Raw genomic sequence first — 18,690 nt, 5'->3', positions numbered from 1 at the left:
TTATAAAATCTGATATCGTGAACGGTTTATACAAATTCATTTTTAAAAAGTTGCATATGCCAGTATACAAAATGTTCTTCCAAGTATTAAAATAAACATGTGTGTTTATAAAAGCTACATTTTCATATTGCTATGTTATAACCAGATAAGTCAAATTTTATTTTTTTAATGTTTCTAAGTAAATTTTACATATTCTTTGTTCCAGAATAAATTCCAAGGAATGGTCTTTGATTTTGTAACCAAACAAGTCTTTGATATCAGTATCATGATCCTCATCTGCCTCAACATGGTCACCATGATGGTGGAAACTGATGACCAGAGTCAGGAGATGACAAACATTCTATACTGGATTAATCTGGTGTTTATTGTTCTGTTCACTGGAGAATGTGTGCTGAAATTAATCTCCCTTCGTTATTACTATTTCACCATTGGATGGAATATTTTTGATTTTGTGGTGGTCATTCTCTCTATCGTAGGTAAGAAGAGGTGCTTTTACTCAGTTAAGGAAGATAGTAGTAAAACTTTGTTTAAAACTTTGCCAGTGTTTCTTACTAATCTTTTTCTTTCATTCCAAATTTTCAGATAAAAGTCTAATAGTCCAGTCTTCAGTTTGTCATTTTTCTTGTTGCATGCTGTGCGAGAAATGCTGTGTAAAAAAGAATTTATACTTTTCAGCATTCATTTATCATCTTGTCTCATTTCAGAAGACAGTAACTGCAGTTTGGCATAATACTCTTACACTCACACTCCTGTGGTGTAGACAAGTACTGCTTTGAATCAATAATTCACGCACACATACACATAAAAAATATTAGAAGTAATCAAATAGTCTATAAGTAAGCTACTGATAGTTGGAATAGTTTGTATGTGTGTTTACATATATTCACACACATGTAAGCTTCATCTTACCTTTGGATTCAGATGGCTTGTAATGTTCTTTTTCCAAGAGTAGACATTTTGTTCAAAGAACTAAAATAGACCTGTTATCATTAATACATATTAAGTGGTTAGATGTAGGTGCTGGCAATAAATATAAGAGATTTAAGACAAAGTTCTGCCTATTTGAGAAAAGAGAACATACACAGAAGGAAAAATAGTATTCCATTATTTATACTGCGTTCTCTGGTGGACTAGAACACTAAGACCATAAGCCTTTCTGTCTGAGCCTCACAACAGTGCTATGAGGTGGCCATAAACTGATTAAGAGGTGAGACTCGGGAGTCACACAGAAATTTCCTATTTTCACTACTTACCAGTTCTGTGACCTATGCCAAGTTACCTCTCCCATCCCTAGCTTTCCAGGGAATATTTCTGTAAAGTGTTACTGCAAGAATTAAATGAGATTATGTACGTAGGTGCAGTTAGCAGCATGCCTACAACAAAGAAAAGGCTTAGTAAGTGCTAAGTTTAACAAAAACGACGACAAACGTAGTTACTATCACCATTTAGGGATGTGAAAAAAAGAGAGAGGATTCAGTCCCAACTATGTCTGTCTCCAAAGCCTGGATTCTCTCCTGTCCATCAGTCTTGCCATGCCACCTTCCAAATAAAATGGATCACAACCATCTCAGGATAAGAATTCTTATATTCTGATCCAACATCACAAACCTTGTCCATTTGTTCTTATGCCAATACTAGATCTAGTATTTTGGAACTACAAATCCACTCCTTTGCTTGGCTGCCATATACTGTGTGACATCTTTAAGCCTTCAGTGGTTGACTCTTTCTTTCAATGGATGGTTGTCTTGAACTAGGAGAAATGACCATTAAAATCTTCAGTTAGTGTAGCAAGGTTAATGTTATAACACCAAACATACCAGTTTCATTTTACTAAACGAATACTGCAGACTGTGTGTGTGTGTGTGTGTGTGTACTTAATTCTTATGTACATATTTTGTAAAACTAATTACCATCTAATCCATGTAAATTTTCATTCACTGCTATTACATATAACACTATTTTTGTTTTTGTTTCTTGGTTTTCCATAGGCATGTTTCTGGCTGAGCTGATAGAAAAATACTTTGTGTCCCCGACCCTGTTCCGAGTGATCCGGCTCGCCAGGATCGGTCGAATCTTGCGTCTGATCAAAGGGGCGAAGGGGATCCGCACACTGCTCTTTGCTCTGATGATGTCCCTCCCTGCCTTGTTTAACATCGGCCTCCTGCTCTTCCTGGTCATGTTCATCTACGCCATCTTTGGAATGTCCAACTTTGCCTATGTCAAGAGGGAAGTTGGAATTGATGACATGTTCAACTTTGAGACCTTTGGCAACAGCATGATCTGCTTGTTCCAAATTACCACCTCGGCTGGCTGGGACGGATTGCTAGCACCTATTCTTAATAGTGGACCTCCAGACTGTGATCCTGAAAAAGATCACCCTGGAAGCTCAGTTAAGGGAGACTGTGGGAACCCATCTGTGGGGATTTTCTTTTTTGTCAGTTACATCATCATCTCCTTTCTGGTTGTGGTGAACATGTACATCGCTGTCATCCTGGAGAACTTCAGTGTTGCTACTGAGGAGAGTGCAGAGCCCCTGAGCGAGGATGACTTTGAGATGTTCTATGAAGTCTGGGAGAAGTTCGATCCTGATGCCACCCAGTTTATAGAGTTCTCCAAGCTCTCTGATTTTGCAGCTGCCCTGGATCCTCCTCTTCTCATAGCAAAACCAAACAAAGTCCAGCTCATTGCCATGGACCTGCCCATGGTCAGTGGGGACCGGATCCACTGCCTCGACATTTTATTTGCCTTTACAAAGCGTGTTTTGGGTGAGAGTGGAGAGATGGATGCCCTTAGAATACAGATGGAGGAGCGATTCATGGCATCGAACCCCTCCAAAGTCTCCTATGAACCCATCACAACCACTCTGAAACGCAAACAAGAGGAGGTGTCTGCTATTGTTATCCAGAGGGCTTATAGACGCTACCTCTTGAAGCAGAAAGTTAAAAAGGTTTCATGTATCTATAAGAAAGACAAAGGCAAAGAAGGGGATGGAACACCTATCAAAGAAGATATCCTCATTGACAAACTGAATGAGAATTCGACGCCAGAGAAAACCGATGTGACACCTTCCACCACTTCTCCACCTTCGTATGATAGTGTGACCAAACCAGAAAAAGAAAAATTTGAAAAAGACAAATCAGAAAAGGAAGACAAAGGGAAAGATATCAGGGAAAGTAAAAAGTAAAAAGGAACAAAGAATATTCCATTTTGTGATCAATTGTTTACAGCCTGTGATGGTGATGGATTGGTGTCAACAGGACTCCCACAGGAGGTCTATGCCAAACTGCTTTTACAAATGTATACTTAAGGTCAGTGCCTATAACAAGACAGAGACCTCTGGTCAGCCAACTGGGACCCAATAAACCAGAAAAACAGCATTGACAGGAGGTTTCTGTGTTCACAACCAGCTGACACTGCTGAAGAGCAGAGATGTAATGGCTACTCAGACTATAGGAACCACTTTAAAGGGGGGAGGGAAGTTAAATTTTTATGTAAATTCAACACGTGACACTTGAGGATAGTAATTGTCACCACTGTTTATGATTTAACTGCCACACCTGCCACATTTTTACAAAACGTATGCTGTGAATTTATCACCTTTTTTTTTAATTCACAGGTTGTTTACTATTATATGTGACTATTTTTGTAAATGGGTTTATGTTTGGGGAGAGGGATTAAAGGTAGGGAATTCTACATTTCTCTATTGTATAACTGGATATATTTTAAATGAAGGCATGCTGCACTTCTCATTCACACGTGAAAAAAAATCACATCACAAAAGGAAAGTTTACTTCTTGTTTCAGGATGTTTTTAGATTTTTGAGGTGCTTAAATAGCTATTCATGTTTTTAAGGTATCTCATCCAGAAAAATTTTAATGTGCCTGTAAATGTTCCATGGAATTCACAAGCGTTGAAGACTTGTTTTATTTTTACATGATCCATTATATGTACATGTACATATGTATATATGTATATGTGCGTGTATATACATATATATGTATACACACAGAGAGAGACACACACACGCCATCACATAGTCACTCGAGTCCTGGCAGCATGACTATACCATTTTTGATAAGTGTCCTTTGGCATAAACTAAAAATATCCTATCGATCCTTTTAAGAACCTGAATTGACCAAAAAGCACCCCCCACCACTTTATAAAGTTGATTCTGCTTTTTTCCTGCAGTATTGTTTAGCCATCTTCTGCTCTTGGTAAGGTTGACATAGTATATGTCAATTTAAACAATAAAAGTCTGCTTTGTAAATAGTAATTTTACCCAGTGGTGCATGTTTGAGCAAACAAAAATGATGACTTAAGCACAGTATTTATTGCATCAAATATGTACCACAGTAAGTATAGTTTGCAAGCTTTCAACAGGTAATATGATGTAATTGGTTCCATTATAGTTTGAAGCTGTCACTGCTGCATGTTTATCTTGCCTATGCTGCTGTATCTTATTCCTTCCACTGTTCAGAAGTCGAACATGGGAAGCCATATGTCAGTGGTAAAGTGAAGCAAATTGTTCGACCAAGACCTCATTCTTCGTGTCATTAAGCAATAGGTTGCAGCAAACAATGAAGAGCTTCTTGCTTTTTATTCTTCCAATCTTAACTGAACGCTCTGTGGTAAAAAGCCCGACTGTACGAACATGTTGCAAGCTGCTTAAATCTGTTGAAACTATATGGTTAGAGTTTTCTAAGAAAATATAAATACTGTAAAAAGTTCATTTTATTTTATTTTTCAGCCTTTTGTACATAAAATGAGAAATTAAAAAGTATCTTCAGGTTGATGTCACAGTCACTATTGTTAGTTTCTGTTCCTAGCACTTTTAAATTACAGCACTTCACAAAATAAGAAACAAAGACTAAGATGCAGTGTAGGTTTCTGCTTTTTTATTAGTACTGTAACCTTTGCACACATCTCAATGTGAAAACAAATCTCAGACTGAGTCCAGCGTTATTTGCTTTCAAATAGTAATGCCTTATCATCGAGAGAGGCTTAAGGAAAGATCAGTTGATATTCTTGGCATTGCTTGGATCAGATGTTTCCACCTAGTCTTTTGATTCAGTAAATCGTCAGTCTTTTCCAGTGTTTGTTTACCCAGATAGATCTTACTCTTACTGACCCATACGGCATTAGAACTGTATCAGTTATGTTAGGGGACCCAAGTTGTTGTGTTTTTTTTTTCTCTATCACAAAGCCAGGTAGTGAAATTATATTACCAGTTACAGCAAAACATTTTGTTTTTCTTTCACAAGCAACATTAAATGTAGATTCTTTATACTAAAGCTATTGACTTGTAGTGTGTTGGTGAAATGCATGCAGGAAAATGCTATTACCATAAAGAACGGTAAGCCACATTACAATCAAGCCAAAAGAATAAAGGTTTTGCTTTTGTTTTGTATTTAATTGTTCTGTCTTTGTTTCTATCTTTGAATTGCCACTTAGAGGTAAATTTCTATCATGTAAAAATGATCTATCAGAACAAATATAAATGTAAAGAATACACATTAAATATAATAATTCATCTTTAAATTTTTTCATGGAATGGAAATCAATCAAGAAGAGTGTATTGGATATCTAGTTTTAATATTGGCCAAAAATCTAGATATGGTATTGGGTAGAGTACTGGAAAGTTACAAAAATTAATAAAAAAATTGACTAACATTTTAAGTTGTGCATCCTTTCTCCTTCTCGTCTACCTACTGTTTTGTTCTTCTTTTCGCTTCAGTTTCTTCCCTATGTATCTTTGATCTACTTTTCTATATACTTTTCCATTCCTTCCTTGGGCTCTTGCTTTTCATTCAAGATAATTTTCTTGTTTCTTTTCTGTTCACCCAATCTCTTGTTAATTACGTTCTGTAGACAATGGCTCTGTGCACTTAAACCCCTAATAATTTGCTATCACTATAAAAAAATCCATAGAGTATCACTATATTCATTCCTACAATTTCCTTGGCAAAAATTCTAAGTGAGCTTAGATTTCAACTCTTCGTACCATATTACCAAAATTCCCAAATGAGAAAGATCTGGTTTTTCTACTTAATTATGAGTAGTTTGTGAAATGTTTCTCAATTCTGATTGCATTTTAGAATTACCTGAGAAGCTTTATTAAAAATGCCAGTGCATGGACCAAGACCAGACCAATTGAACTCATCACTCTGGGGATGAGACTTAAGCATATAATTTCTTTTTAAAGGCTTACCGTTGATGCTGATTCATACTAAGGGTTGAAAGTCATTGCATTAGGGTCTCTTCACCCAATGGGAAAAAATAGCCTACAGAGACGAGAGAATACCCCTTTCCCATTTCAGAGTTTCATTATATAATGCATTGCATATAAAGTAAGGCTTCCAATATGATGGCTTTTGAGGTGTTTATCTTGTAGTGAAAGGAAATGAGATTGATTTGTTTATATAACGGGTTTTAAGACTGCAGTTGGTGAAAGAGAATTCTATCAGTATTGTTTTTGAGAACTTTTTCAAGTTATAAACCCACACAACATGGCACCCTGATTACTCCTAGTACATACTGGGTGAGATGAAGATGTAGGTGATTTAGGACACAGTATGGATTCATAAAATAACTCAGTTGAATCCTACATGTCCTGTTGGGTCAAAACCATTAATCTGGACCAATGGGAGATGTTCCACATAAAACACACATTCAAGTTGTCATTATCAAGTCACAAATCTAAACCAGAGAGGCTTCCATTCTCTACTTCTCTGTTCTGGGGCACCTCTCATAATCACGTTCTCCCGAGTTCTGTGTAATACAGATCAATTTACACAGAGCAGTGGGGAGAGATTATGATGGGGGGATGAAAAGGCAAAGGGGGAAGGAAAGAGAGGGAAGAACAACTGGAGGAAGCAGAGGAAGGGAGGGGAGTATAAAAATGGAATGTTTTATAAACCATCCTCTGAAAAAAGGTCTTGCTGTTAATATCTACAGCAAGAGTGAAGGGAGGGGGAAGGAAAAGGCATAAGAAAAGAAATTTTGCTTAGTTGTCAATATGTTAGATATGTTTCTCCTCTCTTCTTTTCTTTTTAAGAAAAAATACCTATGAGAAAGGTGAAGAGGACATCATGCAAGTAAATGTTACAATGATTGCATCGATAATGGTTTTATTTTTTGTGTCATCTGAACTAAATAAATATTTAAGTGTCTACTACACATTAACTTTGTGATAGGCTCTGAGACATCAAAGATGAAATTAGCTGTCCAAAAGAAGGTTATAGCCAGAGGTGAAGAACCTTGTATGTCATGCTAAACAGCCTGAGATTTATTCTGTTGGCAATGAGGAATGATTGATTGCTCCTAAGCAGTAGAATGGCAGTGAACTTAGATACATCTGTCCCTATTTAATTTAATAGTAAGAGGACTACACTGACATATATATATATATATATATATATATATATATATATATATTTTTTTTTTTTTTTTGCTGGTATTTCACAGAGACCTTGTTTCCCCATCTCTTTATTCTAAAGATGTCTGTGTTCTTATCTTTTGGTATATATTTTTAAAAAGAATATACATAGATGAAAAGACCAATCTAAAATTTCTGTTAATAGCCTATGCTAATCTACTTGTATTTATTTTATACAGAGATATATTTGATTTTATTTTTATTATCTATTCTGTGCTTTTTATTTGTCAAGTTTTTCTCTTTTCTTCCTTCCCTTTTGTGTCCTCTTTCAAATTAATTTTGTCATGTTTTTTCCACTCTTCCACATCTGTACTGGTACAGAAGCTACACATCTTCCTCCCTTCTTCCCTTCCTTTTCTCTTTTTTTCAATAAGTGATTGCTTTTAAATTTTAACATACATTCTTAATTAGTGAAATAAAATCAGCAGTTGTACTCTTATCTGGAACAATGAAGTTCCTAGATTTGACACATATTACTGCCAACTTTTATGTGATTTTTGTCTAATATTACTTAATTCATTGGATGTCAAACAGAGTAGAATTTAAAAATAGTATTCTTGTGCATTTGTATAGTCAGTGCTTAGACCTACTCACGTGTTAATTAATCTAAAATATGTTTCTTCTGTCTACTTCTTCATTTTGTGTTCTATTTCCTTTTCTTTTTAAAAAAGATTTATTTATTTAAGAGGGGGTGGGGCACAGGAAGAGAGAGAGAGTTGAAAGCAGACCCCAGCCTGAGTGCAGAGGCCAATGTGGGGCTTAGTCTCACGACCCTGAGATCAGAACTGAGCTGAAACCAAGAGTAGGTCGCTTAACGGACTGCAGCACCCAAGGGCTCCCTTATTTCCTTCTTGAAATATATGAGGAATTCTATTAGGAGAGTCTGTGGGTAGCAAACTGACTCTACTCCTCTCTTTCTGAAGATGGCTTTATTTCAACCATATTTTTAAAAAAGATTTATTTATTTTAGAGAGTGAAAAAGAGAGACAGTGTGGGGGGAGGGGCAGAGGGAGAGAATCCCAAGCAGATTCCCCACTGAGTGCAGAGCCTGATGATCATGACCCTGAGACCATGATCTGAGCCAAAATCTGAGTCTGACGTTAATTTACCGAACCATCCAGGTGGCTGCAGCTGTATTTTTAACGGAATACTTTAGATTATAATTATTCTGGTGTTTTTCAATTTTTTTGAGACTAGTTATGAAATTGCTTTTATTAATCAGCCTCAGAATGTATGCTAATGTAATTGGAGGATTGACATATTTATTAATATCTGTAATTAAGAAAATTTCAAGAAAGCTCTCAGCTTTCAGCAAACAAGTATTTCCTCATCCTATATTCTTCTATTTTCTCCATCTAGAATTCCTGAGGGTTATGTGTTGAAATTTCTGAATCTTTCTCTCATGTGTTTTACTGTTTCTTTCTTTACTTTAATTAAAATTAAATTTTAATTTTTTCCCCCTGGGTAATTTGTCAGCTTTTGGTATCAGGATAATGCTGGCTTCATAAAACACATTAGAAATTGTTTATTCCTGAAAGAATTTCTGTAATAGTGGAATTATTTTCTCCCCAATATATTTATAGAATTCATGAGTAAAACTGTAAGGAACTTGATTCTTCTTTGTGGGGAAGTTTTTAATTAAAGAGATTTGTTCCTTTAATAGATATAGGGCTATTATGATTTTCCCCTTTTTTTTTGTTTTGGTAAGTTGCATTTGTCTAGAGAATTTGTTCACCCAAATTACTGAATTTACACCATAAATGGTTCATGTCATTCCATTATTATGCTTTCAATATCTGTGGCATCTCTATTCATATCTGTTTTTCCCTTCTGGTATTGAAAATTTGTAATTTATCTTTTTATTGATTAGTTTATCTAGGGGTTCTTCAATTTTGTTAATGTAATCAAAACACCAAGTTTTGGTTTATTGATTTTGTCTACAGTTTTTCAGTTTTCTATTCATTGATTTCTTCTCTTTCCAATCCTACTATGATTAAGAATGATGTTTGGTGTAGGTTTTTAAAATAGATACTCATTATCATCTTAAAGAGAATTATGGCAATCCCTAATCTAAGTTTTTTCAAAATCATTCATGCACACTGAACTTATTAAATTTTTATTGTGCCTTATTTAGATAATCATATTATTATGATTCTTTATTTTGGTGTTACGGTAAATAGTATTGATTACTTTTAGAATGTCAACCCTAATTATTCTCCTGGAATTGAATCCAATTCGGTCATTTTCACTAGCAATTTCATTATATTGCAATATTTAGTTCTCCAATATTTTGTTTCAGTTCTCACATCTTTCATCTGTGAAACAATATTCCTTTCTTTTAATGTGCCTGCTAGGTTTGGAGCATAAGGTTATGGTATGCTCTTAAAACAAGTTGGGAAAGGGTCTCTGTTTTCTTCTATTTTGTTCGGTTAGAGATTAAATAAGACTGCTGTTAATTTGTCCTTAATCATTTAGATGACTTATGAAGACTTCTGAGTCTGATTTGCTTTTTGTTTCAATTTTTTATCATTTATCCTTAATAAGTAGAGGACTGTTAGCTTTGCTGTTTCTTCTCATTTCACTTGCCATAAATCTATTTTTTCTAATGATTTAACATTTCAAATAAGATTTCAAGTTTATTCACATAAAATTTATATCATTATTTATATTATATATTCACATAAAGTTACTTATGACTTTATATTATTTTATTCACATAAAGTTACTTATAACTTTATAATATATTTATATTACATTATTTTAAAATATATATTATATATTATTCACATGAAGTTACTTATAACTTTATATTATTTTTTAAAGTTATTGCTTTATATTATTTTTAAAAGGTCTGTAGTTAAGACCATTTTTCCCCTGATAGTAATTATATTAATATTATATTATATTAATTATTATATATTAAGAACCAACTTTTGGCTTTTTTAATCTTCTCTATAGTATGTCCTTCCTTATTTCATTATTAATTTTGGTTGCTTCTATATTTATCATTTCTTTCCTTCTATTTTGTTGGTTCTAATGAACAATTATTTTGTACATTATTATAAAAATGTTTCAGCCTTTATCCTTTCTTTAGTAAATACACTTAGGCTAGGCTATAAATTTCTCTCTAAGCATGGCTTTAATAACATTCCATAAATTTTGTTATTTTTTATTTTGTTACCATTCAGTTAAAAAATGTTTTCAGGTTTCTATTTATTTCTTCTTATTTTATTAGAAATTTAGGAAAGTACTGCTTAATTCCCAAACATTTGAGGGTTTTTTTTTAAAAGATTTTATTTATGTATTCATAGAGCCACATTGAGAGAGAGAGGCAGAGACACAGGCAGAGGGAGAAGCAGGCTCCATGCAGGAGCCTGATGCGGGACTCGATCCCGGGGCCCCTTGATGACACCCTGGGCTGCAGGCGGCGCTAAACCGCTGCGCCACCGGGACTGCCCTTGAGGGGTTTTTTAAAAGAATTTTCTAGATATGTTTGTTTTACTTCTAATTTATTTTCCCTCTGTTCAGTTAATATACTCTGCATAATTTTAACCCTTTAATTTTAGGGGAGGGAACTATTTTGTAGCTCAGCAGCTCCACAAACCTAAGTTTCATACGTAGTTGAAAATAAAATGTATTATTAAGTTATTATAATGTTTTATATATGTTTAATAGATCAAATCTTTTATCATGTCATTCAAAATACATCTTTATTGATTTATTTTGTCTGTTTTTTTCTGCGTATATACATCACACATTTTTAATTGATAAATCTTATAGTATGTTATTGAAGCCAATCTTTAGGGGATAAGAGGAATAATCACCCCATGCTAAGTTCTCAAAAGGCTTCCTATAAAGATTGCATTATTAGAAGGAACTGAGTGAGTTTATAACTATTGCAATTATTTTCCAATACTAAAAACCATTCTCTTATAATACCAGCCAATATTTTTGGAAGCCATATTCTGATGTGTCTTGGTTGGCTTTTTTTGGTAGTTTCTCAAAAAGTTAAACACAGAACTAACATATGACCCAGCAATTCCACTCTTGAGGTATACACCCGAGAGAAGTGAAAAAATAAGCATACACAGAAATTTGTACATAAATTCTTAGAATTACTCATTACAGCAAAAGGGTGGAAACAACTCAAATGCCCATCACTGGATGAACAGATAAACAAGCTGTAGAGTATACATACAATGAAATATTATTCAACAATAAAAAGGAATGAAGTACTGATACATACTATAACTTGGATTGACCTCAATAACATCATGCTAAATGTAAGAGGTCAGAATAAAAGGTATTGCATGATTTCTTCATCTGACATATCCAGAATAAGCAAATCCAGAGACACAAAGCAGGTTAGAGATTACTAGGGGATGCTGAAAGCAGAATAGGGAGTGATCGATTACTTACTAGTTATGAGATGTTTTCTGAGACGATGTAAAGGTCTTGAAACTAGAGATAGATGGTGGTTGCACAACATTGTGAGGACACTAAATGCCATTGAATTGCACACTTTAATATAATTATGTGAATTTCACTTCGATGAAAATTTATATGAAAAAAATTAGTTAATATTATTGCAACGCTACCCACTAGGGGGCGCGACTTCCACTAAGAAACATGACTAGCATTTTCTTTGGCGGAGTAGGGGTTACCTTTGCAAATACAGCTTGTTCTTATTTTGCATCTATTTTAGATGTGAAAAAAAAAGAAGCAACTGTACCTTTTGGAAACATTTCTGGAAAACAGTGTTTTACATTTGAATGTATCTCTTCAGGAAAAAGCGGTTTGTGAGGCATCTTTATTAAGAAAAGATTACTTTCCTTGAACATTGAAGACCTCATAGTTGAAAAACCAAACCAACACAAATAAATTATGAAACCAAAGAAATGGTGAATGGAAAGCATTTCAGAGATTCACATAAAACTGAATGAACAAAATGTTCAAGTACAGAGTCTCAAATAACTTTTCATTATTACTGTAAGTACTTGAGAGGGTCTCGAAGTGTTTATCCATATTTTCATGAGCACAATAAAATCTAGTTGTCTAACTTAGCTCATGTCTTAAATTCTTTCTCTAATTTATAAAATAACTCATCATTTGTTCATTAATAAAGCTATATTTTTGAAGTAGTATCAGGAAAAAAGAATTAGATTATAATTTTCCTGAGCTACTGTGGCCAGGGGTTTTAATAAAGTCACACAGGAAGGGTCATGCTTTCATATGTGTGAAATATTTACTTTCAGCTTCAACCCACACATAAGTTACTCTCCTACAAAGAGACTGTCCTCCTGTTACTGCTAACAACAAATCCCAGCTGTAGCAGAGAAAAATTACCCTAAGAAATATAGTCACCAAAGTAAATCTGATCCAAAGCATTCAAATTAGTACCACATAGTCATAGCATTGTACAGCTATTCTTGGGTTAATTTGTAAAGTCAACAGTCAGAATTTTCCAAGGTATACTAACAGGAAGCAAAGCCTTCCTCAAGAATCAGTTGATAAAGACTATAAAGACCATATTCTGAGCAAAATCAGAATGGTCTTGCTACTAAGTCCTATGTGAAACGAGAAACAGGCATTCCAGGATAGACAAGTTGGGACAAATCTCAATGTGGGGCTTGGCAAAAGAATCCAAATCTTCAGAAACATGAGCATAATCATAGATCTTTACTTAGAAAGACCAGGAAATATACCAGAACCTAATCTATTGTCAATATATAAAGCATATATAGATTTTCCTAAGATGCTTCAATTCAGTCATTCTAAAACCTAACAAATGAATTATCTTTTTGTCCTCTCCATGGAACAACTTTTAGATATTCTTATAGTGCATTGTTTTGTTTTGTTTTGTTTAGTGCATTGTTTTTCAATTGCTGAGTAACAACCACAAATATGGTAACTCAAACAATACATATTTGTTATCTTACAGCTTCCATGGGTCAGGGGTCTGGGTCAGTTTACCTGGGTCCTCTGTTCAGGATCTCAAAAGACTGTAGTCAAAGTATTGGCCAGTAGTAGGGTCGATGCCTGGGGTCCTCTTCAAAGCTCATGTGGTTATTGGTAGATTTCATTTCCTTACTGTTAGAGAACCCATGGTGGCTTGTTTTTTTTCAAGGCCAGCTGGAGTCTTTGTTGTCTCTAAGTTCACTGTAATGGCAGATACATATCATTATACATTTGTCCAAATCTATAGAACACTAAACACCAAGAGTGAACTGTAATGTGAATTATGGACTTGGGTGATTATGATGTGTCAATATAGGGTCATCAGGTGTAATAAGTGTACCACTCTGGTGGGGGATACTGTTAATAGGAGAGATGATGCATGCATAGGGGCAAGGGGTATATGGAAAATCCCTGTACCTTCCTCTCAATTTTGCTGTGAACCTAAAACTGCTCTAAAAATAAATAAATAAATAAGTAAAAAGTTTTAAAATAAAATTAAATCAGTTGGGTAACTTTATTACATATGCAAAATTCCTTTACCTTTGCCATATTTCAATGTTTAAAATCAAGTCACAGATTCTGCCCACATTCAGATAAAGGGAATTATATCAGGTGGCATAGCTCATAGGGAAAGGAGATCACTCTAGATGTGTCTGCCACATGCAGGGATAGCTGAACTAAATGAAACCTGACTATCCTAACAAAAGTTATATTGCTCACAGAGGACAAGCCAGGAGGAAAACGCCTTCTTCTGCAACCCTCTTATCATTGTAGAAAAACAAGGTTGATTTCTGTGTGGGTGCATATATCACACAAGCAACGATTACAAACAGCCATCACTCTTCATCCCAGTATATTCATTCATTTGCACTCCAAATAAACTATCCTTCCCTATTAGACAATGACCTAACATTGCCAATTGTTTTTCCCTGTCCAGAGGAAACTTTAGAATAACACAGACTTATTTTTTAATGTAATTAAATATCTACCAGTAACTCGAAGAAAAGTAAAGTAGACCTTATTCTCTCATAGGAGAATTTACCCAGTCATGATTTCTAACTTACTCAGTACATAAGGAATCCCTGGGGACATTTATTGCCTGTTTTCCTATTTTTTAAAATGCATACCGATTCATTCTCATATCACTTAGCCTTGCACATGACTATTTCCAGATGATACTGAAATGATCTCACATCCAAATATTGGCTATGGCATTAATGAAAAGTAGTGGCTAGTCTACAAAACTCAGCCTAAAAAATCAGAACCTCAGGGAGCAAAAAACGAACAAAAAAAAGGTCCCTTAAACCTCAGCTATAAAGAAATAGAGAAAAGTAACAAGTAAAAGAACACTAAGTAAAAGATGCTGAGTTTGAAGAATTTCTGTGACAGCAGTAAAGACCTTGGAGGAAGTTTGCAGAGGTAACAATCCTGCAATCCTGTCTGCATGATCCTGAATAATTTGTTAGTCCCAGGAGTGATTTCTGGCATTTGGAACAATTATCTGAAACTGAAAATCTCTTACTTGAGGACCGTTTGTAAGTCCTGATTAAATTAACTGCTAGAAAGAGTAAAGCAATCAAGTCAATCAATGAGTAAGTGTGTACTTAAGGCCTGTCACATGCTCAGTGCAGGGCTAGGCTTTGTGCCAGACTTGAGATTGATATGAATCTGGATCTAGTAAAGAAGGGGTCAGGATGTTGAGGCAGTCTTGTCACCAAACAAAGCTGTCATCATTTAGATATCCCATGACATAATGACTTGTCATGGAATGTTGTCACAGGTCAGTACTCGTGTTTTGTCTTTATACAAGCAGAGGAATATCTAGGAATCCAGGGGGCTACTTTCAGGATGGTTACTAACCATAAAGACATTAATGCATCTTGGCGCCTTTGGAAGTCTTTGATGTCAGTTGCTCAAGATTAATCAGTCATTCGTGTCAAAATTAAGGAAAGTGCCAGGGTGTTACCACCCACACCCCATATAGACAATAATACCAGGAAAATAGCAGAAGCATAACAGAAAAAAACATAAAAATATTTAATGTTTATTAAATATTGCTGTGCAATTGAATGAATGACAATCTATATATGACCTTTCTGAAGGGTTCAAGACAATTTGGATTTTGTAGCCGTCTTCCCCATGAGAACTGCCCTCCCCCCGTACCCCGTATCCCCATAGGCTGAGCATTTGCCAGGCATTCGTCCAGCTTGCCGCCTTACCTTTCTGGGGACAGTGGATGAAGGATGAAGATCCAGCTGGATCACATTCTCTTTACAAATTTGAACTGAGGACATGGAGATTGGCATTTGAAAGTTGAACTCTTTAATGGTGGAGGTAGGAAGACTCTTTTTGGGGATTGTTTTTTTTTTTTTTTTTTAATCATCTTTGCATTCTATGAAATGTCTTTTCAATACATCACCTTTCTATTCATTTATTTTTATTTACTTTGAAGATTATATTACTTTCAACATAAGATGTCTTAAGTAAGACTACCAGTGGGCTTTTGAAATGTGCCAGAGGCCAATGAAGGTCACATGAGACATCTTTGGATGAATTACCTTATTTCTACATTTTTCTCTCTTCAAGCATGAAAATTATTAAATTTAAACTTCTAAGAACATATAATGGTTTTTGCTCTCCATCCTCACATTACAAACCCTTCTGCAGCAGGTTTAAACTCCGTTAAATGCATTTTCTGGAGAATATTTTTGTATCAACACCAACAGCTCCTGAGCTTCAAGGGGAGGAGAGAGGGATATAATTTTATAATTCTCAGTAAAAATAGTTTAACATAAAGAAAGTGACAGATATGTCATAAAGGACACGAAGAAAGCACTGAACACTGTAGCATTGAACACATTTGTTGAGCATTTGGGAGAGGTTTTCTACTTATAACCCAAGTTTATAAATTGTCTGACTCTAGTTTGTTTCATGATACATATAATATTAAATGAACATGTATAGATTTAATAAAGTATAAGTTTGTATCTTATGTTGATTTTTCACAATCATAGACCTCTGAGAACCATGAAGAACAAAGGGTTACAAGATATTATGTATAAGACCTCTTAATGAATAGCATTATTTTAAAATTTCTATAACTTTTTAAAAATATAAGTTGGTTTTACTTCTTTTTTTCTTGGATATTTTTACTATGCTTTTCAATATGCTTAAAATATTTTATAAAATTCACATATTTAAAACATACCCTATGATGAAACTCATCTGTTTTAGAGAGTATACAATTTGATAACATATTGCTGATTCTTACTCTTCTTTGCTAAGAAATGCTAAGTTCAGGGGCGCCTGGGTGGCTCGGCAGTTGAACGTCTGCCTTCGGCTCAGGATGTGATCCCAGAGTCCTGGGATCGAATCCCGCATCGGGCTCCCTGTGAGGAGCCTGCTTCTCCCTCTGCCTGTGTCTCTGCCTCCCTCTCTCTGTGTCTCTCATGAATAAATAAAATCTTTTAAATTTTTTTTAAAAAAGTAAGTTCAAATAGGCCTACAGAGAATGATTAAAAACTAAAAATTTTATAGATTGGTATTTTGAAGTTATTACTGTATCTAGTAGTCATTGGAATAGCAATTACTAATATCACAGAAGTGCATGCCTCCCCAACCTGCCACATTGCCATGGGCTCCATGGGTCTGTCTGCCTCAGTTTCTGCTTTGCCCTCACTGTTAGCAGCACTCCCTGTGGTTCTTGTCCAGTCTCACTCTACAACTCTTTTTCTGACCACGCTTTAGCTCAGCACAGAGGATTGACTCAAATCTCCTGTGGTCATCATCCCTCACGCCAAACTCCATGCGAAAGGCAGCAGGATGTACATTTACACATATCAATGGACAAGAGCCCGAACTTCAGAGTCAGAGCTTATCACCACTGGGTAACCGTCTGGATATACCAAAGATGCTCACTCAGCAGCTGGAAGGGTAAATAGGCCAAATTCGATAGGGGAAGCTTGACTTCTTGCTGTGAATAGGTGAGGGTAGCTCTTCCAATTAGGTAATGCAAAACATGATGGGAAATAAACTGTTCCCTAAATACTAGGTCTGATGGCCCCTTTAGGGGCCTTCCTGGTGTATCATTTCCCAGAATACCAATCAGGTGTCCACTCCTTGACCACCTAGCATTATGCCTCTCTGTGAGTCAGCCCTCCTGCTGTTCAGGATTTTGAGCCCACATGATCCCCTAATGCATATACATTCCACTGAGAGGATCAGGGGAAATTTTGTAGACCCTACATATCTGTAGCTTAAAAACAGAGTAAAAGAGAAAAAAAGACTGGTTTGTGATGGGCAATGGCTCAAAGCTGGTGAGAGATAAAATATTAGAGAAGACAAATATAGAGTGTCTTTTACCATGAAAGGGGAAGAAGCTTGAATACTGGTTTATCATCTTCTTTCGCCTTCCTGATAATTTCTAGTCACTTTGTTAACTCCCACAGAAAATTTTCCTATGAGGTATCTCTCTACCATATTCCTTGAGACTTTTCTTTCATAACCAAACGTGCCCCTTACCTAGCAGGAATTATGGCAATAACAATAACAGCATTATTATTATCCATAATAATATAATACTTTGGTTATATTTACTATTATAATTATTATTGCTAATCTTAATTAAGCCTCACTATGTATCAGACATTCTTCCAAGTTACTTACATAAATTCTCATTGACTTCTCTCATCAAAGTGTGTGTGTGTGTGTGTGTGTGTGTGTGTGTGTGTATAACGTCCAATGGAGGACCTGAGACCCAATGACACTGTGTAACTTGCCTAAAATCACAAAGCTGAATAGTAGAGCCAGTATTTGAGCCTGTGCAGTGTGACCCAAGCTCTTACTCACTGAGATACGCTGCATATATGTGCTTGACTCAACCCCCTTTTATATCCAAACAGCTTCTTAACTCAGTGGCTCCATCCACCAGACAGGTCAAAGCACTTCTAAAGCTTTCCCATGTCCAACAACGTTAACAGCCAACATCCTCCTTCAGGATAAACTATCATAGAGGAAAAAAAAATTGTTGCATCAAGTGTCTTTATAACTGTTTGAACTTCTGAGTAGTTGGGAACAAGGAGGGTTCAAAAAATGTAACATCAGGGCCTTGCTTTTGGATTCACCGATTCATTCAACAAATATTTGATTGAGCACTTTGTTTTATATCCTAGGGACTGAGGATCACCAGTAAACCAGCTGCTCCTTTATTTGGGCCTGTCTGCCCTAAACCCAGCATGCTTCCTGAAGACTCTCTCTGAAAAGTGGTGTGTCAAGTCTAAAACATATAGCCACATAAG

The 18,690-nt window shown here is 35.4% G+C and overlaps 1 protein-coding gene across 1 annotated transcript in view; it reads left to right on the top strand.

Moving 5' to 3' along the window:
- Window positions 1-5,630, top strand: part of SCN2A (sodium voltage-gated channel alpha subunit 2) — a 135,064-nt gene extending 129,434 nt beyond the window's left edge. The window contains exons 26-27 of the mRNA XM_055308147.1: window positions 206-476; window positions 1,989-5,630. Of these exons, the coding sequence (XP_055164122.1) occupies window positions 206-476; window positions 1,989-3,184 (1,467 nt within the window). The 3' untranslated portion in view covers window positions 3,185-5,630. The remainder of the gene's footprint in view (window positions 1-205; window positions 477-1,988) is intronic.
- Window positions 5,631-18,690: the final 13,060 nt, after the last annotated feature.

This window comes from Nyctereutes procyonoides, unplaced genomic scaffold, assembly GCF_905146905.1.
Source record: "Nyctereutes procyonoides isolate TBG_1078 unplaced genomic scaffold, NYPRO_anot_genome, whole genome shotgun sequence".
NCBI lineage: Eukaryota > Metazoa > Chordata > Mammalia > Carnivora > Canidae > Nyctereutes > Nyctereutes procyonoides.
The sequence above is the reverse complement of the archived record's forward strand: the minus strand, read 5'-3'. Positions and strand labels throughout refer to the sequence as shown.